The sequence below is a fragment of the Acomys russatus genome, chromosome 5, assembly GCF_903995435.1.
Source record: "Acomys russatus chromosome 5, mAcoRus1.1, whole genome shotgun sequence".
Classification (NCBI taxonomy): domain Eukaryota; kingdom Metazoa; phylum Chordata; class Mammalia; order Rodentia; family Muridae; genus Acomys; species Acomys russatus.
The window spans coordinates 316,220-343,228 of record NC_067141.1 but is presented as its reverse complement, the minus strand read 5'-3'; the positions used below and the strand labels follow the sequence as shown (position 1 = coordinate 343,228).

General features: G+C 40.9%; 1 protein-coding gene across 4 annotated transcripts; it reads right to left on the bottom strand.

Annotated features, from left to right (window-relative positions):
* Positions 1 to 433: 433 nt before the first annotated feature.
* On the bottom strand, positions 434 to 23,140 carry Acsm3 (acyl-CoA synthetase medium chain family member 3). 4 transcript variants are annotated; one of them, XM_051145131.1, is made up of 14 exons: positions 23,045 to 23,140; positions 17,328 to 17,601; positions 16,472 to 16,682; positions 13,308 to 13,515; positions 12,514 to 12,657; positions 12,165 to 12,321; positions 11,870 to 11,949; positions 9,886 to 10,012; positions 8,725 to 8,805; positions 7,508 to 7,609; positions 6,371 to 6,498; positions 6,178 to 6,277; positions 962 to 1,081; positions 434 to 604 (listed from the first exon to the last, which is right to left on the bottom strand). In XM_051145131.1, the coding sequence occupies exons 2-14, from the start codon at positions 17,526 to 17,528 to the stop codon at positions 518 to 520; spliced, it is 1,746 nt and encodes a 581-aa protein (XP_051001088.1). In that variant the 5' UTR covers positions 17,529 to 17,601; positions 23,045 to 23,140; the 3' UTR covers positions 434 to 517. The 4 variants fall into 4 exon arrangements, with proteins under 4 accessions (XP_051001088.1, XP_051001089.1, XP_051001087.1 ...); XM_051145132.1 differs by lacking the exon at positions 23,045 to 23,140 and adding an exon at positions 22,998 to 23,028; XM_051145130.1 differs by lacking the exon at positions 23,045 to 23,140 and adding an exon at positions 18,509 to 18,583.
* Between the last annotated feature and the right edge of the window lie 3,869 nt (positions 23,141 to 27,009).

The window sequence follows — 27,009 nt, the reverse complement described above, 5'->3', positions numbered from 1 at the left end:
GATTAAGTTTATTAAGAAGCCATAGAGCAGGACAGCTGTCTTTTGTAGTTAGACCTTGAAGGAAATTTCAAACTATTTTTAAATTACATGAATAAAAATATGAGTAATAAAATTCTTACTCAACTTTTAGGTAAATATTCTAAGAATTATGACAGTTTTCTAAAAACAAATTTTTTAGTTTTTTATTTTCAAAGTTTGAAGATTTGTTCTGATTTGTATATTATCATATTAAAATTTTTCAGTTAAGTTTTGAAAACCAGTGGGGCAGAGATTTAGTTTAGAAACTGCTCCTAAAATTGATTTTAAAAGGTCTCAGCAACTGATGACATTCATTTCATGTTACCAGATTACAGGGACATTGGCATGAACGCTATTTGATTTTGGGTTTTAGCCTCTGATGTCATAACTGCAGAGTACTTCAAGTCCAGTTTAAAGGCTGTCTGCTTAGAGCATCCATCGTTCCCGCAGACTTGTAGACACCATGTTTATAGATGTGTGGATGATTAGTACAAGGAGTTCAAATGGTTTTCCATTCTTTTTTCCTCAGTTCGTTTCTTTTGACCTTCCCACTGACAGTCTTTGGCAGCTCTTCGATAAATTCTACCTGTTGGTGTTAAGGGAGAGAAGAAGTTAGTCCAGCACTTGTGAACTTCAGCTCAGGCCAGTTATGTAATAGCTCTGTTTTGACTTCTAGGTGAAAGGATGGTTGAGGTTGGGTTTTGTTGTTGTTGTTTCTTTTTCTTTTTCTTCTTCTTTTTTTTACATTTAGTATTATGAGCTAATCAAATGAATTATGTTAGGGACTTCCATTTAATTTAAAAAATGTTGATTATCTATTGTCATTCTGTTTAGACCTTCTTGTGTAGCATATTAAGGAGAAAGGTCATTTAAAAGGAAAAAACAAAAGGTTGAAAATTTCCCAAAACATTGAACAAATACCGGTTGTAACAAGGGCGCCTACCTTTCTGGGGTATTTGTAAGGTGCTGTGGTCTTTTTCACGTGCTCCTGAATTTCCTTTTTCAGTTGTTCTTGATTGTGGGACTTGTAATCAGGATTCAGAACAATAAAAGCCTTTACTACCTAAAGTAAATGTGTAGAGCCACAGATGAGTTATGCATTACCCGTGCCTTGGTATGTCTTGTCTGCTTTCTCTCACTGGGAATCTACCTGGTGGAGTGAACTGTAGAGGACAGTGGGGACAAGGTGTAGTCCCCACTGTGTGCTCATGTTCCTAAGCCACCCAGGTGATCTGTATCTAGAGTGACTGCAGCCTGCTTTGCTCAGGATCGCCCTTGAACCCCTGCTCTGACTACATTTTGAAATGTGTGTCCGGATTTGAATCTGATTACCTCTGCCCTTAACTTCCCTTGGAAACAGGGCAGCACACTAAATACAGCCTCTTGTGTAACAGCCCAGCTTCTAGGCCCCGCTCAGCCCAGCACTTACTGAAGGAGACACCTCACTCAGACCTTGTGTTCTATTTGTTTTGTTTTTTGTTTTTTTTTTTAGTCTTGTTATGTATATCAGGCTGGCTTTGAATTCAGTGGTTCTCCTGTCTTCAGCTTCTCAAGTACTAGATTACACTTCTACACTTGGTTTATTTTTCTCTCCAGTAAGGATTGAACCCAGAGACTTGTGCATACTTGACAGTACTTCTGAGCCCTTACATGCATTCTTTATACAAAGCCGTAGTGACACCATCAGCCATTTTGCTCTCGTTCTGACCCACTGACGTGACTGACAAGCGGGAGTAGAAATGATGATGGCTGTTGCTATGCCCACAGATTTGCTCCCTAAAGTCAGTCCTTCCTAGAACTGTTTTTCGGAGATCTGCTAGAGTTTTAGAACCTTTAATGGAAAAAAAAAGAAGTTTGAGTAGGATGCTGGCTGTTTTATTCTTCCCTGGGCACTGCCAGAACTTCCACTTACTTCTTTCTCGAGATGCATAATTCTAGCTGAGGCGATCAGTATTTGGCACCAAATCCAGATCCTAACATGGGCTAGAGTGGAGAGAGGCCCTTACAACTATTTCATGATTAAGTGCCCTGTACTTAGGAAACTTAAATCTTACTGAATTTATCTTTTGCACTCCTTAATCTGAGAGAAAAGCTTAATCAGAATTTATTTGAAACAGTCACTTAGAAAAGCCATTTGGGGAGAATTGACAACAATTTTTTCACATTGAAAATTGTTTACCAGGGAGTATTTTGTTTTGTTTTGTTTTTTTTAACAGTTTATGATCAATTGCCCTTTTTTGTTTGTTTTATTTTTTAAATTTTTTAATATTTCTAATTAACATATTGATATCAGCAAGTTATGTATCTATGCATGTATTCTGAGTACAATTTTATTCTATTTATTTTTGTTAGTTTATTTTTGCAACTTTATGAACATTTTCATTAATTGGAAAAATTAAAACTGTTTACAAACATTGGTTCACATGTTAACTTTTATAGCCTTGATGACATGTACTTTATCTTCTTATAAGCCATTACAGAAAATACTAACTTAGCAAAAAAACGTTGTAACATTATGGTTAAGAGAAAGGGGTTGGGGATTTAGCTCAGTGGTAGAGTGTTTGCTAGGCCCTGGGTTCAGTCCTCAGCTCTGAAGAAAAAAGAACAAAAAGAAAAGAAAAGAAAGAAAGAAGTACGAAAACTGAGGTGGATGATAGTAGCACTGGTCTTTAACCCCAGCACTTGGAGAAGCAGACAGATCTCTGAGTTCCAGCCCAGCCTGGCCTACAGAGCTAGTTCTAGGACAGCCAGGGCTCAAAAAAAACCAAAAGACCAAAATAACAAAACAAAACAAGAACACTAAACAAGAACACTAAAGTTAGACAACCCAGACCCAAGGCACTTTGTGTATCTTGATAAACTATTCTTCAGTTTCTTTCTTTGTGAAAGAAGCACGGATTTGAAAAGCTGGCCTAAATGCAAGGCTTAGAATAATAGTTGGAACATACGAAGCCATCACAAGCAATAGATCTCAGGTATAGGAGAAAAGAACACAGGCTTAGGGTGCTTTCATTTATTTGCTTTGCTTTGATTATTTTTTTTAAACCCATGAACCTTTCTTGTTGGGCCAGCAAGATGACATAGGGTGAAAGGCACTTGCTTCCAAGTCTGACATCTGAGTTTGATTCCTGGCCCTCACGTGGTGGGTGGAGAGAGCCAACTACCAAAAGTTGTCCTAAGACCTCTACATGAGCACCATGACATAAGCACACACACACACACACACACACACACACACACACACACACACACACACACACACACACACACGAGTGGCAGCAGGGCTTGGGGGGAATAAATAAATGTAATTTTGAAAAAATTTAATCATTTGAGCTTAAGTTTCTCTGAAATTTTATGAAGACTCTTAGATTTTTCTGAACAGTGTCTGTGGCTGGACCAGTCCATGGCCAGCAACCACTAGCAACATGTGGCTTTTTAAGTTAAGTTTCTTTGATCAATCTCGTCCTATGGCATGTAATTAGTAGCTGTGGATGTTTTATTTACTAGATGCCAGTGAAGAACATTTTCATGACTGCCTAAGCCCAAGTCCAGCAGTGACCTGCGGCCTGGGTCAGATTCTTAGAGTTCGGCGAGCTGAGGAATTGAAAGGTTTAGCCATCTCAGTAACCTGTTATTTTTTTAAGGATTTCTCCATTGTTTTTATTTAATCTGTATGAGAGTTTTGTGTGTGTGTGCGCGCACGCACTGTGTGTGTGCCTGGTGCCCATGGTGGCCAAAAGAGGGCACCAGATACTGTGGAACTGCAGTTACAGAGCGTTCTGAGCACCCCCTCCCCCACACCCATACCCAGTAGGTACTGAGAACTGAACCCAGGTCCTCTGCAAGAACAGCAAGTACTTTTAACCTCTGAGGTATCCCTCCGCCCGCCCGCCTGCCTGCCTGCCTGCTTTTGGTCCTTTCACTACGCCTTACATCCTTCCACATTCTAATATTTTAAAAACAGCATTTAATTAGTAAACATTATTTTCTAAAATAACAAGACTCATCTAGCTCCATAATCCTTATTGGAAATTTTTGTCTTTTAAAAAAGATCCCGCCAGGCATACTAATGCACACTTGTAATTCTAGCATTTTGTTGCTGTCATGTCTTTTAATATCCTTTGATTTAGAATAACTTCCCCAGGCTTTTGCTTTCTTTTGTGACACTGATATTTCTTATTTCAGTCTATATTTTTATTATATGTATTTTACACAGATTTGTTTTACTCTTAACGCATATGTTGGTCTCATGGCAGAATGTGAACAAAAAAGCACCTTTCTGGTCAATAGCTGATGATAGGGACCAGGAGCAGGGTGTGCCGTGTGGTAGACTCTTGGCTGCCATAGGCAAGGCCAGTCCCAGCACTTTTGAAGCAGAGACAGAGCATCTTTCCTAGACTGTATCGCACGACCTTTTTGTAAGTAAAGTTGGTAGATAAAGAAAATAGCTTATAGAAAGCACACATTTAAAATTTTTAGTAATTAGGGCCTAGAGAGATGGCTCAGCTGTTAGGAGCACTGGCTGCTCTTCCAGAGGGCCCGGTTTCAATTCTCAGCACCCACATGGCAGCTCTCACACCTGCCTGTAACTCCAGTTCCAGGAGATCTGTTATCTGATTCCCTCACACAGATGTATATGCAGATAACACCTATGCAAATAATAATAATAAAATCATTTTTTACATAAACTACTGGGAAAGAGAGAGAATGAGACTGACGGGGAATCAAAGCTCAAGCCTTGCACATACTGAGCAAGCTCCCCATCATTAAGTTACATCTTCCCTGAAAATAAAATTTTCAAAGCAAAGCAGCCTGTGAAATTCTTTAAAAATATATTAAAGTATGAAAACCAACTAAGAAAACAATAACATATCGGTTAAGAAAATGCTTTTATATAATCCCAGAGAATAAGTTAAAACTCATGAAGATTGTCAAATGTAATTTGGCTTAACTGTACTAGGAATTCTTAAAACAGGCTGCAGTAAACAATGCATAGGCATATAAAAACTACCGGTATTTTGGGTAATGTCTTTAAGTCTTCATTGCATGTGATTTTGATCAGTTCTTCTGGAACTTGCTACCCAATCAAAGGTCTGGTTGGTCCTTTCCTAGAGAAAGAGTCAAACTGGCTAGAACAGGTCTGTTGCAGAACGTAAAAGCTGCCTGTGGCATGCAGCACGTTGCTGTCTTGCACATGGATGCCTTGAGGCACCCACCTCTGTCCTCTGCCAGGAAATGTTGCAGTTCACCAGTGTTGGGAGTTTCCGGAGTTTCCCTTCACTCTGGCTAATGTCACCATTACACCAAGACTATAGAGGAACTGTAACCCACCTACAGATCTTGGCTGTATCATATTCTGGGATACCTAGTGATGGCCAAGCCAACTGTGCTCCTAAAGGCTCTACACCCACCCTCTCCCAAATAAGCATTTGCTTTGGTAGACAGAACTGATGATGACAACAAGGTGTGGGAAGAGCTAAGACCCTGTGAGTGAAATTTAGTGAAGAGACCTTTTAAAAACTTGATCTGCTCCCTCCTCTCATCGACCTCAGCTACTCCCTTTCATAGTAAAATGGGGCTAACATAAGCACTGCTCAAGACCTCAAACAGCCTGGGGCACCCATGGACACAACACATTAACCTCCAGCATAAAAGATCACTTAAGGAAAATAATCATGGAAGGAGAGCCATCCTTGTTTTATGGCAACATTAAAGGGTAAAGTAATTAATTTTTAAGTAAAATATTGTTTAAAAGTGAATAAAGTGCTTGCTGCTTAAGTTTAACAATGTGGGTTTGTATCCAAGCCCCATGCAAAAAAAAAAAAAAAAAAAAAAAAAAAAAAAACCAACAAAGCCAAGCTTGGCAGTGTAAGTTATTACCCCAGCACTCACAACAGTGTAGGTCACCAGCATTCAGGAGAAGGAGGCAGGTGGGGCAGGGGCTTACTGGTCTACCAACCAGCCTAGCCTAAGCAGTGAGCTCCAGTTTAAAAAAAAAAAAAGAGTGAAGAAGTGACTGAAGAAGGTATATCAGTATCCGTATGTGCCTACACAGGGAACTGACATCCACATATATGTATATAACACACAAGACCACACAATTAAATGAAGTATGTCTTTAGATGATCAAAGTTGAAAGTAGATGGTCAGTTCTTTTACCTCTCCTCGGATGGGGTCTGGGCTGCTGACAACAGCTGATTCTGCAATGGAAGGATGCTCTATCAGGGCACTTTCTACCTCAAATGGTCCAATTCGGTAACTAGGAAAACATGACAGGAACTTATAAGGATGAGTTACAGATTCATCCAGAATGCTTGGTAAACAGACATTCACATACGGAAAAGAAAGTTACCCAGAGGATAAGATGATGTCATCTGATCTTGCAACAAACCAGAAATAGCCATCTTCATCCATATATCCTCTGTCTCCAGTGATGTAGAAGTTCCCCCGTAGAGTTGAAGCTGTTTTTGAAGGATTATCCTGGGGGAAAAAAAAAAGCATTTGGTTAGTGTTATTATGAATGTGACTCTTTGGTCAGTCGTTTTTTTTAATGTTGAAAGAAAAAGAAAGCTTGGCTCCTCTGAGAAGCATCAAGATGAAGATGCAGAGTACAGTAGGAATGAATTCTGAGCATGGGTCTAGTTTTGCAGTTACAAAGACTTGGTGCAACTCCTGGAGACTGTTTTATATAGATCATAAGATAACGTGCAGCATCCCAAAGATTTGGAGACTAGGCAAAACTAAGCCTTTTTCTAAATAAAGGCTAACACAGGCAGGAAAAAAGAGGAGGGTTAAAGAAAGCACACAATGCCTAATTCAGAGCAAATGTGGTTTTTGGTTTGGTTTGGTTTACATAAGAAAAGACCAGTTTTATACCTGGCTTAAGAAAGCAAACCACCTTCCATAAAGTTCACTGGCAGGTGTGATCTAGGCCTCTTAGTATATTGATATAAACCTTGCTCTACTTTGTATACCATGGCTAGAGATAACAAAGCTGCTGGTGAAATGAATTTACTTAACCCTGTGGCCCCATTCTGTGTTTCTCTACCACCTCTGGAGTAGGAAGAGAGCTAGCCAATCATATGTCAGAAAAATAATTGTGTGCTGTTGGCTAGTTGAAAAGGATCTACAGGTCTTAAGAGAGCATAGCTAAGAGCTCCTTTTATGGTTCCCTTCCAAGGAGAAGGCAACAATGTGTTATTTGGCAAAAATGTTACTTCTTTAATTGCCTGTCTGTGGGATTATTATTGAAAGCAATGAATCTCTCAGGGAAGGGCAGAGTTCCTAGGTTTGTTTTGTAAAAATAGGAATCGTGACCAAACACTTTGGTTGATACAGGGTCTCCGGTATTCTAAGCTGGCCTCACACCTGTTTCGCAGTAACTGAGGATGATCTTGAATCTGTGGCCTTCCTGCTTCTGTATCCCAAGGGCGAGAATTAGACTTTTGAAGAATTAATAGAAAACTGTTTTTAAAAATAAAGCTCTTACCACATAATGAGTAAAAAGGCCAAACGGCCGCTCAGGAAGAACTTGAACACCAATGTCCCCTTCTTGTCCAGGAGGAAGGACAGTGCCATTTTCATCTAAAATCTAGAATAAAATGGAACAGTTTATTTAACAGAATTTTAGTTTAATGCCACAACTAGGATTTTACCTTTGAATCTTTTGGCCAGAATATAGGCTTAAAAAATATTCTATATGTTCTTTAAATTCTTAAGTGCATTATTTACCCAAGTCATTATTGCATAAAATGCAAATCACCAGACCATGAAAGAAGAATGAAAATGTTCCTCACCTCCATCAGCTAGCAATCGCCATGTTTCAGTGCTGTTCTTTGGGACAATTATAGGCAGGAAAAAAACTAGGATCCCTTATGAAGTTTTGCAACCTGCTTTTGTCATTTAGCAATATGTCTTTGTTAAGTAAGCATGGATTGCAGAGTCTAGTGACACCTTATTAAGTCAGGTGTACCAGGGAAGAGAAATAAGCAGAAGATTTCAAGCAAGTGACCTTGTGGTTTGTATGATTTGCTGACCTTGAGGAGCACGGATCCTAGTCTTACAACTAAGCTTCAGTTACATATAGGTCTGGGCCTTGTTCTCTGGAAATTGATCTCCTTTTGCCAATATTGCTTTTTTCTATATTAGTGTAAATCCTTTGTCCACACCCACTTTTGAGGCTGAGTTGACTTGAGAAAACTTTAACCCCATCCAGGCATCAGATGGTAGTTGAAGAAAGCCTGGAAGCAGGCAGGCAGGCCAGCGAAAAGAGAGGTGTGTGCTGCAGCCACTACGGGCCTGCTTGATCCCTTCAGCAGGGCCTGTCATGCTTCTCCACATATTGTGGCCCGCATACTGGAGTCAGGTTGCTTGAGATTGTGTTCCCGCCCGAGGGGCTCTGGCTGCATGAACTTGGGTGAGTCCTTTAATTTCTCTGCATAGTTACCTGCAAAATGGTCCTATTATTAGTATATCTTTAGGTTGTTTTTTTTTTTTCTATCTGGAAATTAAATGGGTAATTTCTTGTAAATGCCCAGAATCCATGCCACAATATAGATGTTTGCAAAATAGGAAGAGTTTATTAAGCCAACACTTTCACCCAGTTCTCTTTGGTATAGAATTCAATGTATGGAAGTAGCACGGAATTATCACATCTAAAATGTGAGAGGGGATAGGAAACATTCTCCTGGAAGGAGACATGCAAACCTTCACATCAAAAGCAGGAGAAGGCTTTCCCATTGAGCCAGGCTTAATTTTCATCCCTTTGAAATTCCCACAGATTAGCACCTAGGTATGGAGAAGAAGAAAATATGGTAATATTAAAAGTAATGTAAAATACTACTTCATCTATTCTGTATTCATTCATCAAAGAGCTTAACTGTGACCCTGGGTCAACATAAAGCCCATGAAATCTCTCTTATGGAATGGAGAGATTGACAGTTTACCACTATAGGCTATAGAGATGTAAGAAAATAAATTATATGAGTATGTTAACATTCATACTTAGATGAGAACAGTGGTCACTGTGCTTTTTAAGTGTTTTTAAGTAATTTGTTAATTTTTATAGTTGTTTAATTTTGGAATTTCAACATTTCTAGGTAATAATTCTCAGGGTTTTAAAGTTCAAACCTTATAAATAAAACACACACACACAAAATGTTCAGCTTTTCCTTTTCTCTGCAGAGCTTGTCACCGTTTCTGCTACAAAATAACCACTTTGTCCTTACTTTGTTAATCTTCTCTGGAGCTCTTGGTGCTGAGGAGTAAACTGCTGCCTCACACATGCTCGGGAAGTGCTGTACCTCTAAGCTACACCCCTGACACACACAATTTATCTGCATGAGTTCTTTAAAGAGCCCATTTTATTTTATCTTATTATTTATGTATTTTCTTGTTCACATAGCCCAGGCTGCTCTTGAACTCACAATGTAACTGAAAACGCCATTGATTTGATCCTCCTCCCTCTACCTGAGATGTTGAGGTTACAGTAATGCTTTAGCATCTGCTTTCTAAGGTGTCTCCCAACAGACTTAATTCTTTTGGGGAACAGAAACTTGCTCACAGTGTTATATCTTGTGAATCTTTAGAACATCCCTAGTAACATAGATCCAATGCTTTTTTTCTCTCATTAAAAATATTGTGACATCCTCACCTTGACCAGTTAATCATTTTTTTCTCAAAAATGTTACAGAGGTCTCTTTCCCTTTTTTTCAATTAGTTTTTCTCAAGCATTTCTTTCTTTTTAAAACATTGTTTCCTAACCACACCTCTCATTGCCCCTCTAGCAATCATAAGGACACATTAGACAATTTGGCTTTTAGTTATCCGGGTAATCACAGCCAGCCCTGCCTTCAGTGGGGCAGCTACCGTTTCCGTCTGTCCGTATCCTTCGAAGATGTCTAGGCCTGTCTTCCTTTTCCATTGTTCCATGACTTCAGGGTTGATGGGTTCCCCAGCACTCACACAGTGCTTCAGACTGTTGAGCTTATAGCTTCTCCAGAAACAGGGAATGGGTTAGGTTGAGAAGGAGAAAGGGCAAAATGTGGGAATTAGGACTAATGCAGAATAAGCAGATTGCTCTGATATAAAGTAACACCTGATGCCAGAAATAGATTGCTGTAACACCTGACGCCATAGGAAGATTTATCTAATAAAGTCACAACCAATGCTATAAGATCATTCTAATATACACTCAGCCCAATAAGATTATTAATAAAGTAATACTGACACCATAGGAAGATCATTCTAATAATCAGGCTTGGTGGGGCACACCTGTAATCCCAGAACTCTGGGAACAGAGACATGTGGATTGATGTGAGTTTGAGGCCAGCCTGGTCTATAAAGAGTCCAGGACATCCAAGGTCACACAGAGAAACACTGTCTTGTATAACCAAAAAGAAAAAAAATCATTCTAATATAAAGTAGCATCTAATACCATAAGAGCATTATTTTAATATAAAGTAGCACCCAACACCATAAGCAGATTGCTGTAATGCCAGCTTTTCTTTTTCTTGTGTTCTTTTTTTCCTTCTTTTTCAGAAGGCATCACTTATTGAAAAAAAAAAAAACCAAAACAAAAAACAAAAAACCACGATGCCATCTTTAGAAAACTTATTCCCATATTTACACACACACACACACACACACACACACACACCTATCTTTAGATAGATAGATAGATAGATAGATAGATAGATAGATAGATAGATAGAAAGACAGACAGACAAATGGATGATAGATAGGAACTCAGCCTCTTCCTCCCAAGTGCTGGGATTAAGTGCACCACTGCACCCAGCTCTATAATGATATTTTAAATCATTGCTTAAAAATCACTTCACAACTGCAAATTGTAGTTCTTTGCAGATCCCACATCTGTGTGGAAGACCGCACTTCATGAGTGGTGAGATGGAATGCCAAGGATGGAGTGCCAACATTATCCTTGGCACTCTTCACAAACTCTAAAACTGAGACTATTGTAACATTGGAAAGCCACAGACGAGATCCCTTTCTGGCTTCCCTGTGGGCTGCCTGTCTGATGCCCTAACAAATGCACTGATTTATGCCTTCTTTTTGTTTATGTAATCACTTCCACCGTGGGGCATATCAATCTAGGCCATCTGAATCCATATCCCTGGCCCATAGTCAGTTACATTTGGCTCAGAATAAACTGCGTATTGCTCTCTTTGGAGCAAGAGCTGTGCTTTACATCAATGCATGAGAACAGAAGTGCTGAACTATGAGCACAGTACCAGTATCTTCTTTTCAGAGCAACAATTCGAATGGATTCAGGGTGGATTTAGAGTGCATTCTCACTTCTGTTCTCTGGGAGAATTTGCAAAAAAGGAGCAAAGTTGACTCCTCTCTCAACTCAAAGATCAAATCACCCCCTCCTTTGTAAAAATCATAATCACTGCATTCAGAGCTCAAGACATGATCTAATCTTTCCTTTCCTCTCCAAGTTAATGAGAGCCTGCTCCAGACACAGCAACCATCTGCAAAATGTCATCAAGACAGCAAAGGAGGAAGAGAAAGAAAACACCAAGTCGGGGGCTGGAGAGATGGGTCAGTGGTTAAGAGCACGGCCTGCTCTATGAAAGGACCCGGGTTCAATTCCTAGCACCCACCTGGCAGCTCACAACTGTCTGTAACTCCAAGATCTCACACCCTCACAACAACACACATAAGATAAAATTAAATTAAAAAAAAAAAAAAAAGCAAGCAAGAAAAGAAAACACCAAGTCCTGTCCTGACTAGTCAGATCTGTGGTTTCGGACAGAAATGTCCGTCATGTTCTGACTTCCTTTTCACCCTCTCTCCCGTGACTGAATGTCTGTTTACCAGCATGTCTTACCTGGTTATGTCATTCTGTATAAGCATTCGGTAGGCAGTTGGTGCAGAACAGAAGACAGTGATGGGGAACTTGGAGAGGGTCTGCAGTTTAGAAAAAACAAGCTGTCTCAGCTGAAGTGTAAATCTGCCGGAGGCACAGCACAACGTGAAACTTTATTTTCCTGTAAATGGACTTTGCAGATGTAGATGTTTTAAGAATCCCAACCTCTGCATGTACTTTATAGTTGCCAGTCCCATGAGTGACACCTCTAAGGCTAACACATTTCCAACCGTGAACCTCCGCTGTTCTGCCTTACTTGCAAGATGGAAGTTGACTCAAAACGGGGCAAATAGTGTGCAAACACACATGCTCCTTGGGTCCATGGAGAAAAAACACTGCTCCATGCAGACTTTGCCCAGCCTGTGTCTGAAGTATTCCACATCACATCTGAGGCTGTCAAATCCAGCCAGAACCTGGAATACAAATATCCCTGTTGTATAAATTTGTTGCATTGGTAGGAATTGCATGCATATAAATGTATGTAAAAATTTAAATATATACATTTTCTTAAATGTCTAACTTGTTGGAAAACAAATTTTAAAGGCTAGTCCACACATCACTCTTTTTGCAGTTTTTATGCCCTAGCCACAGTTCTATGAAAATACCTTCCATTGACTGATAAGCCTAAACCAAAGCTGCTGTGGGTGTGTCCGATCATTTTAGGAGGTCCAGTTGTCCCACTGGTGAAGTAAATGGCCATCATCTCGTTGTGTTTTGTGTTCACACAGGTGTGGCTGTCGCTGGCATACCTGCAAAGGACAATCTATGTTTCTATGCATGGCTGTGACCTCAGAGGAGGATTTGAAAACCCACCTGTCCCGGGCCTGCCTCATCAGCATATGAATGAGCAACTTGGATTCAGCCCTAAGGTAAGGGCTACCTCTATTTCCATCCTTCTATTCCTGTGATATGAACAGCGGCATTCAAGATCATGCATCTGTCTGGGACAGCCCTCATCCAAAATTGATCATTGTGGGTGTGCAGGATCAGGAGGGCCTACTGTAGATTGTCACAGCCCTGAGGATCCAAAGCCCAGAATTCCCAGTGTGTTAGCTGAGAGCTTCATAGAGAATACACAGAAAATTAATTTCTTCTTCTGCTCAACCCTACATCCTTCCCTTCTTTTACAGAAAACTCCTTAATAAGCTTCTTATCACTATTCTCATATTTATTTATTCATTTACTTACTTGCTTATTTACTCACTCCCTTACTTGTTTCTACCAGACCCCTTCTTACCTCAAAGCTTTGCACTGTCAGCTGTTAGTCCTGTCATAACCACTGATTTTTCTTTTATTGTTTTCATTTTCATTTGCCTCACTGCTACTGAGTTGGATGCTTTTTTCATTATTGCCTCCCTTGGTAATGGGGCAATACTGTTCTAAAATTAAGGGTACTCACTTCATCATTTCCTTGAGGTTCCCCCACCCTTCTCTGGGGTGCTGAGACACAATTAGTTTGGAGTGGAGATTTTTGCACTTGGCTGCCACAGCGTCTACTGCTGGGGCCAAACCATCATCGGTAATAATGCACTTTGCTTTTGAAGATTGTAGTCTGTAGAGGATGTCCTTCTGGGTCAGCTGAGTGGTTCCTGGGATTAAAACCGTCCCTAAAGAAAACGAAAAGAAATAAAGCTTAAAAGCAAGGTTAAGCTCTACTATGGTAGTTAGGATAGTGTAGCTGGTATATTCACAGTCTGTGCGTCTCAGAATGCCTTAGTGAGTTAACGAGGGAAAAAAAAATCTGTCTTCCATTGTTCTGGTTTTGCCTTTCCAAAGGCCTCCAAGTCTGTGGCCCCTTTGCCCTAACATGGGAGCACTGGTTGTTTTCTTTTTCTTGCCTATAGTAAATGGCAAGGTAAAGGGGAGTGTGTTGGTGTCCCGAAGCCAGACACCCATAAACTTCAGCCTCACTTAAGCTCTTCACCTCTGTGAGCCTCAGATTCTGCTTCTGTAAAAGTGGGCTTATAAAACTGTGTCTTTTAAAGGATTATTCCAGGACTAAATGAGATAAAGCATTTTTATTGGAATAAAATGTAATACATCTTAGCTCTTTTTTTTTTTCAAGAATGAATGAATATGTTGCCAGAATAATAGACATGCTAACATGGAAGGGGGGAAGTCTCATGAGGTCTAACACTAGACAGAGAACTACAGGCAACTAGTGACTGCCAAGAGGCGGGATTTAGCCCCTCCTAGGAATGAGCACCCAAATTGTTATCCAATACAAAGTGGTCATCTCTGAAACAAAGGACTCAACAGTTTGCATTTCTGTGTTTGTGCATCTATCTATTTATATATGTAACAATGATAGTAAAAGAAAAAGAGGCCATTAACTTGAGGGGGAATGGGAAGCCTCTTCTTGCTGGACAACTTGATTACATCTGGCATTAATTAAAATTCAGATTGCTGGGAATACCTGTGAGGGATATTTTTTCTTTTTTCGTTTTTTGTTTTTCAAAAGAGAGTTTCTCTGGGTAGCCTTGGCTATCTTGGACTAGCTTTGTAGACCAGTCTGGCCTTGAACTCAAAGCAATCCGCCTGCCTCTGCCTCCCTGAGTGCTGAGGTTACCTTACCCAGCTGAGGAAAATTTCTTGATTGAATCATCTGAAGCAGGAAGACTCCCCCTAATCTGAATCTTTTGAGGTGACAAGATCCACTTAAATCTGGGCCACACTTCCTGGGGGCCACCTTTATAAAGGGCATGGGAAAGGAAGTGCATGCTCTTGGCCTGCTTGCCCTCACACTCTTCTGCGAGTCCATTCCTTCACTGGCATTGGAGCCAATGTCTTTGGGATTCTTATGTATACTGACATCCAGCCTCATAAACTAAATGACTACTGGATTCTTGGTCTTTCCGCTGGGAGACAGCCATTGTTGGACCAGTCAGACCATAACCTGTAAACCACTCTAATAAATCCTGTTTCTGTATGAGTAGAGATCCACTATCAGTTCTGTTTCTCTAGAGAACACTAATTAATACAATGTAATAAAAACAAATTAATAATAATATATAAATATAAAATATGAATAAATAATTAAAAAAAGAATCTATCTGGGCAGGAGAGAGATGTCTCAGTGGTGAAGAGCACCGGCTGCTCTTGCAGAGGACCTGAGGACCTGAGATAGTTCCCAGCACCCACAGCCACATAGCAGCTCACAAGAGCTCCAGCTACACACACACACACACACACACACACACACACACACACACACACACACACACACACGTAATTTATATAATTTTTTAAAAAAAGGAATCTCTCATCTATCTTTGTTTCTATCTACTTCCCTACCTATTTGTGAATTTATCATACATCTGTCTTCTGGGCTACACCATTTTTAGCCCCCAGTCCTTAAGAGATAGGTAGACAATATTTACTTCTGGATGGCTTTTACCCTTCGCAAGTAATACATGAATCAGAATCCCTGAAATCTATGTGAAAGCAGAGATTCCCAGGCTGCACACCAGAGTTTTAGATTCAGATGTTGAGTGGAGCTAGAGCATTTGTTTCTGACAAAGTCTCAGTGATACCTGTGCCACTAGGCCAAGGCCACACTTTCAGAACTGCTGGTGCACATTGTTCATGCTCATTATGAAGTACCTTTCCTGTTTCAAAAACACATTCGAATTCTTGGGACTACTCTGACATTTAACAGTGTCTTCTCAAACACTTTAGGATTTCGTCATAGGCCAGTGAGATGGTTCACTGGGTAAAGTGGGCTTGCTGTTCAAGCATGCTAACCTGAGTTCAATCCCCACATTCCATGGTAAAAGGAAAGAACAGACTCCTGAAAGTTGTCTTACTTCCACAAGGCCCATGGTACCTGCACACCTGAATGCATGTGTGCACACATGCAGGTTCTTAAAGAAAATAGTAGCCAGGTTGAAACATCAGGATAAGGTTGTCTGAGAAGGTCACTGTAAACTGGGGATTGTGGGATCTGGAGAGATGGCCCAGAGGTTAAGAGCACTGGCTGCTCCTGCAGAACACTCCTATTCTAGTCCCAGTGCCCACATGGTGGGTCACAACTATTCTTAACTCCAGTTCCCTTGACATTCGATATCGTCCATTCCTGGCTTTTACAGGCACCAGGCATGCACACAGCACACAGGCACACATGCAAGGAAAACCCTCATACACATAAAATAATTAACTGTTTAAAAACAAACCAAACAGAAAACAGAAAACAAAACAAAACAAAGAAACCTGACACTTGAAAGTTGAGTAATAGTTGGCCATGTACTTAGCTGTGAGGGAAAGAAGTTCCGAGCATAGATAACAGTATGCCAGAAAGTCAGGAAGTGGGAATGACCACAAACATTAGCAGCAAATACTTGTCATGACAGTGTCACAAAGTCTAACTGTGGAGATATTAAAGGAATGGTGATGAAAAAGCAGGAGCCTTCCAAAATGTACCTAAGACTCCTGGAGCCTATCTGGCAAGCAGGGTTACTAACTGCTACCAAAAGTACACTGTACCCAGATAAATGTCTCCCGCTTACTCAGATGTGTGGCTAAACCTGCTTGTTGAAATGTGACCAGGATTGTGAGCATACTAACCTGTTCGCAGACAGGCCACATTTGCAAGCCACCACTCTGGGATCTTGGGCAGAATCACCATTACTCTATCTCCCCTTTGCAGGGAACAGGCTTCTGTGAGTATGTTGGCAAATTTCCTGGATAAAGATCCGAGTTCTTCAAAACCCCATCTCACCTCTTCTCCATTTCCATCTATCCACCAGAAAGCTGGATTGGAAAGTCTTTTTCCAGCCTGAGGAAAGCAAAACCGCCTCGGACTTAGAGTTGTTATGTACTTTAATTATCTTTCAGCTTGCTTAATGAGCCATATTCTCTGCAGAAAACTCACAAGTCAGTTATTAATTAGGTCATACATGGAGTAAGTGCAAATGGCTCAGGTTCTTATTTCTACATGCTGAGGCCCTAGTTCTTTGGGACCAAGTCCTTTCTCACTTATCATGATTTTCCCCCAAAAGTTAGAATTCTTACAGCCTCCATCCCCTCATGGATGAATTTATACTTCATTTCTTGCTAATTTGACTCTTAGAGTATATATAATATATACTCTGTGTGTGTGTGTGTGTGTGTGTGTGTGTGTGTGTGTGTGTTTAAAAGTAGAAAAGCAAAAAGGATACATTAATATAACCCAGGCTTTCTGAAGCAGCCATGATTGACTTGTGGCATTGTGGGCTAGATAAGTCCATGTTCTGGGGATGTTTTGCACATTTTGGGACTTCAGCAGATACCCCTCTATCTTCAGATGCCACTGGTAACTATTGACTTCCATGGATCACCCCATCATGGCAGCAAAACTCTCTACAGCTACCACTAACTACCCCCGAGGCCTATGACCTCTTGTAGTTGAGACACTGTAGTCTGAGTGACATTTGCTCCATACCTTTTCCACACTGGTCCATTGGTCCAGGACATCTTTTGCAAAATTGAAATACTCTGGAATCTCTATTTTGAAATCCTGTTTCATGGACTCATAGTTGGAAAAGTTCTGAGGAGTAGCTGTTTGGTGATTTTTATACAAGACTTTCATAGGACCAGGAATTGTTAGGCGCTGAAAACACTTAGCATGAAGTAACATCGCCATGGTGACAAAAGCTAGCTAGCATCAGTGTTGTTGGATGTTTCAGCACTGGGGATTTCCATGCAGACTAATCCAGCTAAAAGACAAGCAAAAATGGGCATGTAAATTTGGTTTTGTTTGCAAAGTAGTAAGACCCCAAAGCATCTAAGTTTGATCATAATTATTCACCCCCTCTCAGTGTCATTTTCTGGCCATCCTTGTGTGCTGAACACTGTGCTTTGGTGCTTTGTAGATTCTTTGTCATTAAATCCTCAGAGAAGCCCTGCAAAGTAGGCACTTTATTGTCTCTGTGTACAGACAGAGAAAATAATAAGATCCATTGGCTGGATCCGAATCCAAAATTCCCTAGGCCCAGCCCATTCTCCTGATTGCCCTCACACTATTGCTTCCAATATGCATTTCTCAACTTCCTGTGACTGTAAAGAGGCTTCTGATCCAGGGTCACATCAAAACACCTCAGATTATCTTCAGATGAGGGAACTGAGAGTAGCCTAGTACCTGCCAGGCCTGAAAGCACTGTCCATGTTTAGAGGGTGTCTGTTTATAGACTGCAGTCTCCATGCTCCCAATAGGAGTCCACATTACCATCAAGCCCACACTTGGAGATATAATAACAGGGCTTCTGTCGAGGAGGTCCTTCCCAGCCACCTCCCCCTCCTTGATTCTGTGGGAAGTCATTTGATCACAATGTCATTTACGTGGCTGGGGCTATTAAAAATCAAGTGTTAGTGTTCCAGGGATTGTGACTGAGTTTCTCCTCCTTGTGATTCCCACAGTTTTCCTACAGTAAAACATAACTACTCTCGCCATCATTAAACCATGATTTTAACTGCGATACTAGCTGTGTGGTAGGGCAACATTTCTGTAATGACAGGTCAGAAATACCAGATACCAGCTAAGCTTTCTCTCCCATGGACCTGACAGCTGGCCTTCATGTTGATGCACTGGGTACATTTGAAACCCAGGCACACCCGGTGTCTCACCTCTTTGTGTGAGAGCCTGACAAGTCTTGAGTCCTCTGAGATCATCCAGCTTGGGCCTCCTTGTTTTTCACCTGCAAAGAAAATGAACCTCAGACAAAGGCATCAGCAGGCTTTACCTGTCATCTCAAGGTTCTAACTCGGGTCTTTAGATTCTCATGGGAATGGTTGTACTTTGGGCCAACAGCAGAGCGTGACTTGATATCCCACCTATGCACTGGGTCAGTAGGAAAGCTTCTTATAAAAATTTTAATGCCTGGATCATTGGCCAATTAAGTCAGCATTTTGGGGAAAGGGTCTGTGCACTTTTCAAAAATCTCCTCAGAATTGTAACGCATAACCCAAGGTGAGAGTCACTCATTCAGAGCCTGGGATCTGTGAACCAGCAGCACCACTTGGAAGCTTGTCAGAAATGCATAGCCTTGAGGCCCCACTGAAGATCAGCGCAACCAGTGGATTTCAAACTTTTAATAAGATTTTCCACCCAACTAGATTCTATGTTCAAGTGAGAGAAATGCTGGTCTTTAGGATGCTGGCTAAGCCCATTGCCTGTTAAGATATACAATCATGGAGTAGGCAGGTGCTATTTGCCACCCAGTGATTGTGACCGCTTTTGAATAGTGAACCACTGTGAGCCTCAGTTTTACATTTTATTAGGAAAGAGACCAACAGACCCTCTGTCAGAGAGGTGTATTTACCAAAGATTGAGTTCAACAATGCAAACTATTCCTCACGGCACCTAGCCTACTACTTTTCAATAGAATGAGGTTTGAAGGTTGGTAAATGTTGAACTTGATGGACCATATTGTCCCTGTTGTGATACTTGACTCTGCCACGGATGATGGTAATATAAAATAAATAAACATGGTGGAGTTCTTCCAAACACCTTATCGATGACCACTGAAACTTGAATTTCATGTGTTATGAAGTATTGTTTCATTTTTCTCCCCCATTGTTAGTTCACGAAGGTGTTAAACTGGGCAGGAGGCCAAGTAAGCTCATGGGCTATGGTTGGCTGATGACACAAGATTGTAAATTCTGTGTGAACCTGCATTTTCCTATGTCACATTCATGCTTCCATCCCTGGGACTTATAGCCACATTTGACTCATAGAATACACATTTTTGACCCAGTTTTCTGACCCAATTGAAGTTAAAACCAATTTAAAAATAATGTTAGCCTTTAGGCCCAGAGGTAGGCAGATTTCTTTAGTTCAGGGCCAGCCTGGTGGCATCCTTTCTCAAATATATATACATTCCATATACATATGGAAATATTTGTTGACTGAATAAATGGCTTTTTCCCAAGGGGGTATTTTTAACTGCAGAGCTGTAGTTGACCCAGGAGGTGTCTTTGCAGCTTTCAGCAGTGTTCAATGGCTACCTACATGAGACGGTTTATGTTAATGTAAATGCCAATTTAAAATCAGTTCATTACCAAACTCCTCAGGTAAGACCTGGAACTGTGTGTCTACCTCCCTTCCCTATGCTGGAATTTCTGAGCTTGCATGGGTCTTGTGCACACTGTTACAAATACTGTAAGTTCATGTGTGCACTGGCCTGCTGTGTCCAGAAAGCAGTTACTCTGTAGATCTGGGAGGAGTGGCTGGCAGGGCTAAAAATAATCAAAAGCCATTGTTTGAAATTCTCAAAGAACTAATAAAAATGAGTAAGTAAAACAAAAGAGAAATCAGTTTACTGGTTACAGTATCTTAAGTGCCTGATAGGCACGTGTGCCTCTGGTCTCCGTGCACTGGTCAGAGCTGGTGGAAGCCTTTCTGGATCTCTGAAGATCTGTCTGGATAATAGCCCACTGCTGAACTCACACAAAACAATAAATACAGGACAATTGAGGAGGACATTTCCCAATGTAAGAGTTTTCTCCAGGTTCAGGGTTGGGAAAGGGCTGCCCAGAATTTTCTGTAACCTAACAGTGTGGATAAAGCCATGACAGAAATTCAAGGTTGACCTGACATAGCAGCCTGTCCTTAGGACAGATGTCACTCTGAGGCTGTTTCCTGGGTTAAGTCCTCATTGCCACAAATGGCACTTGGGTTGGCTCCAGGACCCAGAAGGAGAGAGTGCTGGCAAGGAGCTACCTGCCCTTTTGGCTGTGTGCCATCTCCTTAGCAGAGGTAGGCTCATGTTTCTTTCAACTTTGCCTTTCTGACCCCAGTGCTGCAGACTGACAGGTGGGAGTCACCACTGAGATCTTGGAGGAGGCAAACTCATATTGGTCTTTACTTTTTGGTACAATGTCTTCAAATGATTTGGAAACTCTAAAAGATGCAAATTGAAAAATGTCCCTTTCTTGTCTTGGAGGTTTTGTGTTTTGTCCCAGTCCGACTTCCCAGGAGCCACTGCTCTTTCTGTCATCTCAGATATAACTGCATCTGCTCATTTCTCCACTAGCTGTACCCAGCAGGTAGCCTAAGTTCTCACCCACCCAATTCAGTCTCAATAATGTGGTTTCAGACACCTTCGTGGGCCTTTTAAAAGTAGCTGCATTGCACTGCACTGAACTGAACAGCTGCCCAAGTTATCTCATTGATCTATCCCTTATCAATGATTCCTTGAGTTGTCCCTATTATTTTACAATTTAAATGAAAATTTGAAACCACTTCTTCGAAAAGAATACCTTAATTCTTTCTCCTAATACAAATATTATTTTACAATAGTTAAGAAGTATAATAAATATATCCTGATCCAGCTGAAACAAAGGACAAGAATTTGATGTGGTCCAGGCACATTCTTTGTAGGTTAGTATGGTTCTATTTATTTACTCAGCGAATATTGACTGAATGTTTGAAATGTTGCAGATGTAGACAACATATTGGAGGAATCAAGACAAGGTCTCCTCCCTGTCATAGACTGGAATATACAAACGAGTAAAAAAAAAAAAAAAAAAGTATTTGTTAATGAAAAGGGAACTTAGGGTGGCAGGAGAAAAAAAGGCTATTTGGACAGTCAGACCCAACCAGACACTGTGCCCATGCATCCTGAGGCAGGCCTATACCAAATGCTGAGAATATGTCAGTTAACACGGAGAGGCCAGCCCCCAACTTAAGTTTACAGACTATTAAACAACTGCAAATATTTACATTGGGAATAAATGCAGTGTACTCAACTCACTGAAACCAAGCAGAATCAGAGTTCAGTGTGGTTTCTCCCCACCCCCTCTCAGAATCTTTCACACATACATAGATGTAGCCACTGATTAGTTGCTCACGTTCCAGTAAACAGCCAGCCACCCATGCTCATGCAAGAATGCTCATGAAACTCACTGTACAAAATAGACCCAAAAATAGGAGGGGGCTTGTTGGGGAGAAGAAGGGGCTTGACAGGAGCAGCAGGGAGATGGGAGAGAGTAGTAAAGGGTAAATATGATCAAAGTACATTAGTATGTATGAAATTGTCAATGCATATATTTTCAAAAAGAACTTATATCAATGAACATTGTAAAATTTACATAAAAAAGAACAGAAAATTGACCAGTCAGTTGAAACTCAAAATGAACTAAACCTTTTTTTTTTTTTTTTAAATAAAAGAGGAATAACAACACCCCTTCATCAAAGCTGTAATATTTCTTTCTTCTCAACACGGCTTAGTCAGTTCTTGCCTTTTCAGTGCTCTTATCATCTTACAAAGCTCACTTTCCAGGTTTGTAAAATCCTTTGCAGATGAAAGAAAAGATAACTTCTGCATGGTAAATCTAGATTTTACACCAAGCCACCGAAGTGTTACTAAGAAAAATTCTAAGAAAATCACCACTGTCTGGCCAAATGTGCTTTTCAAAGTATTTAAAGCCTCATCTGAAATACAGGCTTTGGGTCCGTAACCATACATGGCATGGCAGAGGGATCTTCCATCTTGCCACATCTCCTCCACACTCTTCCCCCTGCTTAGTCCACGTGATAATGGCAGATCCACAGCCTCAAAGCAAAGTAAAACTCCATGGTTCTCATCCTCAACAAGCACATGACTTAACGTCCACCCCCACACCCTCAAAACACTACTTTAGAATGCCCTTTGTCCTGAAGAGCAGACTTTATTGTCATGGATTTCCCATCTCTATGCTTTTCAAATATAGCTTCTTAGAGGTAATTTGCTTGCTTTTGCATATATAGAAGATGAACTTCCACCTCTCATTGAGCAGGGTGTGGCCAAGCAGATGAGAACAGAGAAACATTTGGCCCTACTTAGATTTTTTTTCCAAAACATTTTGTCATGTAAACACATGTACCCAGTATTAAGAACTCAAATCTCACCAAAAGCCTAAACCGAAAACTTGGCTGCTCTGCCTATAGCCCCCTGTGAGAGCTCGCTCCCCACCAGCTCCTTCACAGTGTTCAAATGACAGCTGAAAGGTTCTGAGAGAAACACCTTTGCTATCTATGGCTTCAGAGAGCACTTTCTGGAGTTGCTGAACATGTATAAAGAAGGCCCACAGCACTGCAGGAAGTCTTACCCAGGAGAAGGAATGGGGTACTCACTAAAGATAAGGTTTCCCACAGCATGGAAGAGAAAGTCAGTTTCTCACCTCTGCTTTAGTGTTGGTAGTAGATCAAAGTGAAAGGAGTGTGACAGTCAGAGAGAACCAGACCAGCAGGAGTGCCTTTCATTGATTGGTGGACACCCTGGAGGGAGGAGCACGAATGTTTACATAACCCTAGCCTGTCCTTCTTAACCCTCTTAACAGGTAACTATTTGTATACACAGCAAGCTTTTAGTGGCCTGGCAAAGCTATGTGTGCACAGGAGGCAAAGTGTCCAGTGAGTGCCTGAAAGAATCGGAGGCGCACACAGGTGGTCTTAGCCCTTCAGTGGGAGAGGCAGGAAGAGCAGGGGTCCAGGTCATTCTTAGCTATGTTGTGAGTTTGAGGCTACCCTAAGCTACATGAGACTGGGCATTAAAAAAAAAAAAAAGTCAGAGGAAGGAACAGTTGAAGAGACAGAGAGATATTTTGAATTGAATAAACAAAGAACATGAGGCTTGTGTAGGGCTGATAACAGCTCTCAGGAGCTGGGAAGAACTAAGGTAGATTGATTCACATCCTTTAGTGTTTCTGAGCTTGCCAGTCATTCAGAGGACCGTCAGAAGACACAGGGTCTTCTCTAACCCACAGCTCAGTGCCCTGCCTCGCTGCACTGCAGCTACACAGTCCTGCTGCTTGCCTAGGATGCAGGAGCAGTCCAGCCCTGAGAGCCTTGCACTCTCCTTGCCTGTAACTCTTTTCTCAGATAGCTCTCTGGCCAAACCCTCATTTGGTGAGATGTCCTATCCAAGATACTTTCTTCACCACTTTTTCTAACCTAGCGTGCTTCATTTTATTCCCTCCTGCTTTTAATTTTTAAAACTTTTTTCTGCTACAGAGAGAGACCCTGTCTTGAAAAACCAAAGAAACAAAAACAAAAACAAAAAAAACTTTTTCTTATCTCATCATCTACTTTGAAAATAAGAACTTTGTTTTATTTGCTGATAGATCATTATTGTATTTATCAGCTGCTAGCAAATGTTAGCCATCCAATAATATGATGTGTGAACAAATGGCTCATTTAATTGTATGTGATAAAAATGAAACTCAAATTTAGTTAAAAATAGGAATTTAAGAAAACAACAAAAAAGGGAATTATTAAGCATGCATGATGGCACATACTTTTAATCCCAGCATTTAGAATGAAGACAGAGGACCTTGGTGAGTGAGTTTGGGGCCAACCTGGTCTACATAGAGTTCTAGGACAGCAGTGGCTTACATAGATAGACCCTATCTCAGAAATGAACAAAATAAAAAGGAAAAATTTATTAGTCTCCTTTTAAAAAATTATCTCAGACAGGCATGGTGGCACATGCCTTTAATCCCAGCACTCAGGAAGGCAGGCTGTGAGTTTGAGGCCAGCCTGGTCTACAAAGCAAGTCCAGGATAGCCAAGGCTACACAGAGAAACCCTGTCTTGAAAACAAACAAACAAAACCCGAGAGAGAGAGAGAGAGAGAGAGAGAGAGAGAGAGAGAGAGAGAGAGAGAGAGAGAGAGAGAGAGAGAGAGGAGAGGAGTGGAGGGAGAGAGAGAGAGAGAGAGAGAGAGAGAGAGAGAGAAAGTGATTTCATGGCTGGAGAGATGGCTCAGAGGTTAAGAGCACTGTCTGCTCTTCCAGAGGTCCTGAGTTTCAAATTCCCAGCAACCACTTGGTGACTCACAACCATCTATAATGAGATCTGGTGCCCTCTTCTGGCATGCAGGTGTACATGCAGATAGAGCACTATATACATAATAAATAAATAAATCTTTAAAAAATTGTTCAAAAAATACATAAAAAGTGATTTCTGGAATTACTATACATAGTCACACTATGTACAAATTGTCTTTTATTTCATCCTTTCAGATCTTTTATGCACTTTTGCTTTGTTTTACTTTCATTGGCTAGCATCTGCACCAAAGCAGTGAAGTGGAAATCCTCGCCACCTTCCTAGAGCAGGATGTATTGAGGCTTCCACTGTTGATTTCCAGTGCTAATTATAGGCTTTGTTATGGACTGTTTGTATAGGTGAAACCTAAGAAGTTTGTTTTTTGTTTGTTCATTTGTTTTCTATTTGTCAAAATAGCTTTATTTTCTACCACAGTATCCACATTACTCAGCTTTGTCTCTTATTTTACTTTTTTGTTTGCAATACATCCTAGCGACAGTTTCCCCTACCCTCACTCCTCGCAGTCCCTGCCCCAGCCCCACCTCACTTTCCCAGATCCACTTTCCTCTTTTTCCCTTCAGAAAACAGCAGGCTTCCCAGTGATATCAACAGACATAGTCTAGCTAGAGGGCTCCAAGATGGCTGCTTTAGGTTCTGTGAGCCCCCATGTGGCGGCCATGCTTAGTTGATTCAGTGGGCCATGTTTTCCTGGTGTCCTCAATCCCTCTGACTCCTACAATTCTTCCTATGCCTCTTCCTCAGGGTTCCCCCAGCTCCAAGAGGAGGGACATGATGGAGATCTCCAATTTCAGTTCTCTCTCCACCTACCATTTGGCTGTGGGTCTCTGCATTTGCTCCATCAGCTGCCGACAGAAACCTCTCTGATGATGATTGGGCTCTAGAGAGGAATATTATTAAGGGTCATTTTATTGATCTTTTAAAAAATCTTAGGTCTCTGGGCTATCTAGCCTCCTGTCAGCCAGGCAGTGTCAAGCATGGGTTCTCTCTGCGGCCTGGGCCTCAAATTAGACCAGTCATTGGTTGGCCGCTTCCATAAGTGCTGTGCCTCCATTGACCCAATGCTTCTTGCAAGCAGGATAGATTGCAGGTCAAAGGTTTTGTGGCTGGGTTGGCAATCCAGACTCATCTTGACTGAAACAGAAGGTGGCTGGTTCTGGCTCTGCCTGCGAATTTCATGATGTCATTTTCTTCTAACAATTGAGCAATATTTCATTGTGTAAATGTACCACAGTTTCTTTATCCATTCTTCAGTTGAGGGACATTTAAGTTATTTCTTGTTCCTGGCTATTACAAATAGAGCTGCTATGAACATAGTTGAGCAAGTGTCCTTGTAGTAACATGGAACATATTTTGGGTATATGCCCAGGAGTAGTATAGCTGGGTCTTGAGATAGAACTAGTCCCAATTTTCTGAGAGACTATCATAGTGATTTTCAAAGTTGTTGTATAAGTTTGCACCCCTTCCAGCAATGGAGGAAAGAAGAATTCCCCTTGCTCCACATTCTTGCAAGCATGAAGTGTCACTTTTGTGTTTGATCTTAGCTACTCTGACAGGTATAAGTAAAATGGAATCTTGTGATCTGAATAGCTATGACCCCATAGACTCCTGTATTTGAAAGCTTGGCCCATAGAGAGTGACCCATTAGGAGATGTGGCTTTGCTGGAGTAGGTGTGGTCTTGTTGGAAAAAGTGTGTTACTGTGGAGGCAGGCTTTGAAGTCTCTTATGCTCAAGCCACACCCAGTGTGGCACACAGTCTCCTGCTACCTACAGATCAAGATGTAGAAATCTCAGTTGTTCCAGCACCATGTTGTCTGAATACTGCCATGCTTCCCGCCATGACAATAATGAATGGTAAGCCAGCTGCAATTAAATGTTGTCCTTTATATGAGTTGCCGTGGTCATGATGTCTCTTCACAGCAATAGAACCCTAACTAAGACAAACCTCAAAGTAATTTTTATTTGCATTTCCCTGATGGATAAGGATGTTGAACAATTTTTTAAATTGTCTCTCAACCATGTCAGTTTCTTCTATTGAGAATTCATTGCTTATATATGTATTCCATTTTAATTGGGTTATTTGTTTTCTTGATATCTAGATTTAAAAAAAAAAACTCTATATATTTTGGATATTATCCTTTTATTGGATGTGTAGTTGACAAAACTCTTTCCCATTTCTGTTGGCTGCCATTTTGTCCTATTGACAGTGTCTTTCTTCTTACAGGAGCTTTTCAGTTTCATAAGGTTCCATTTGTTAACTGTTGGTCTTAGTGCCTGTGCTATCAGTGTTCTGTCCAGAAAG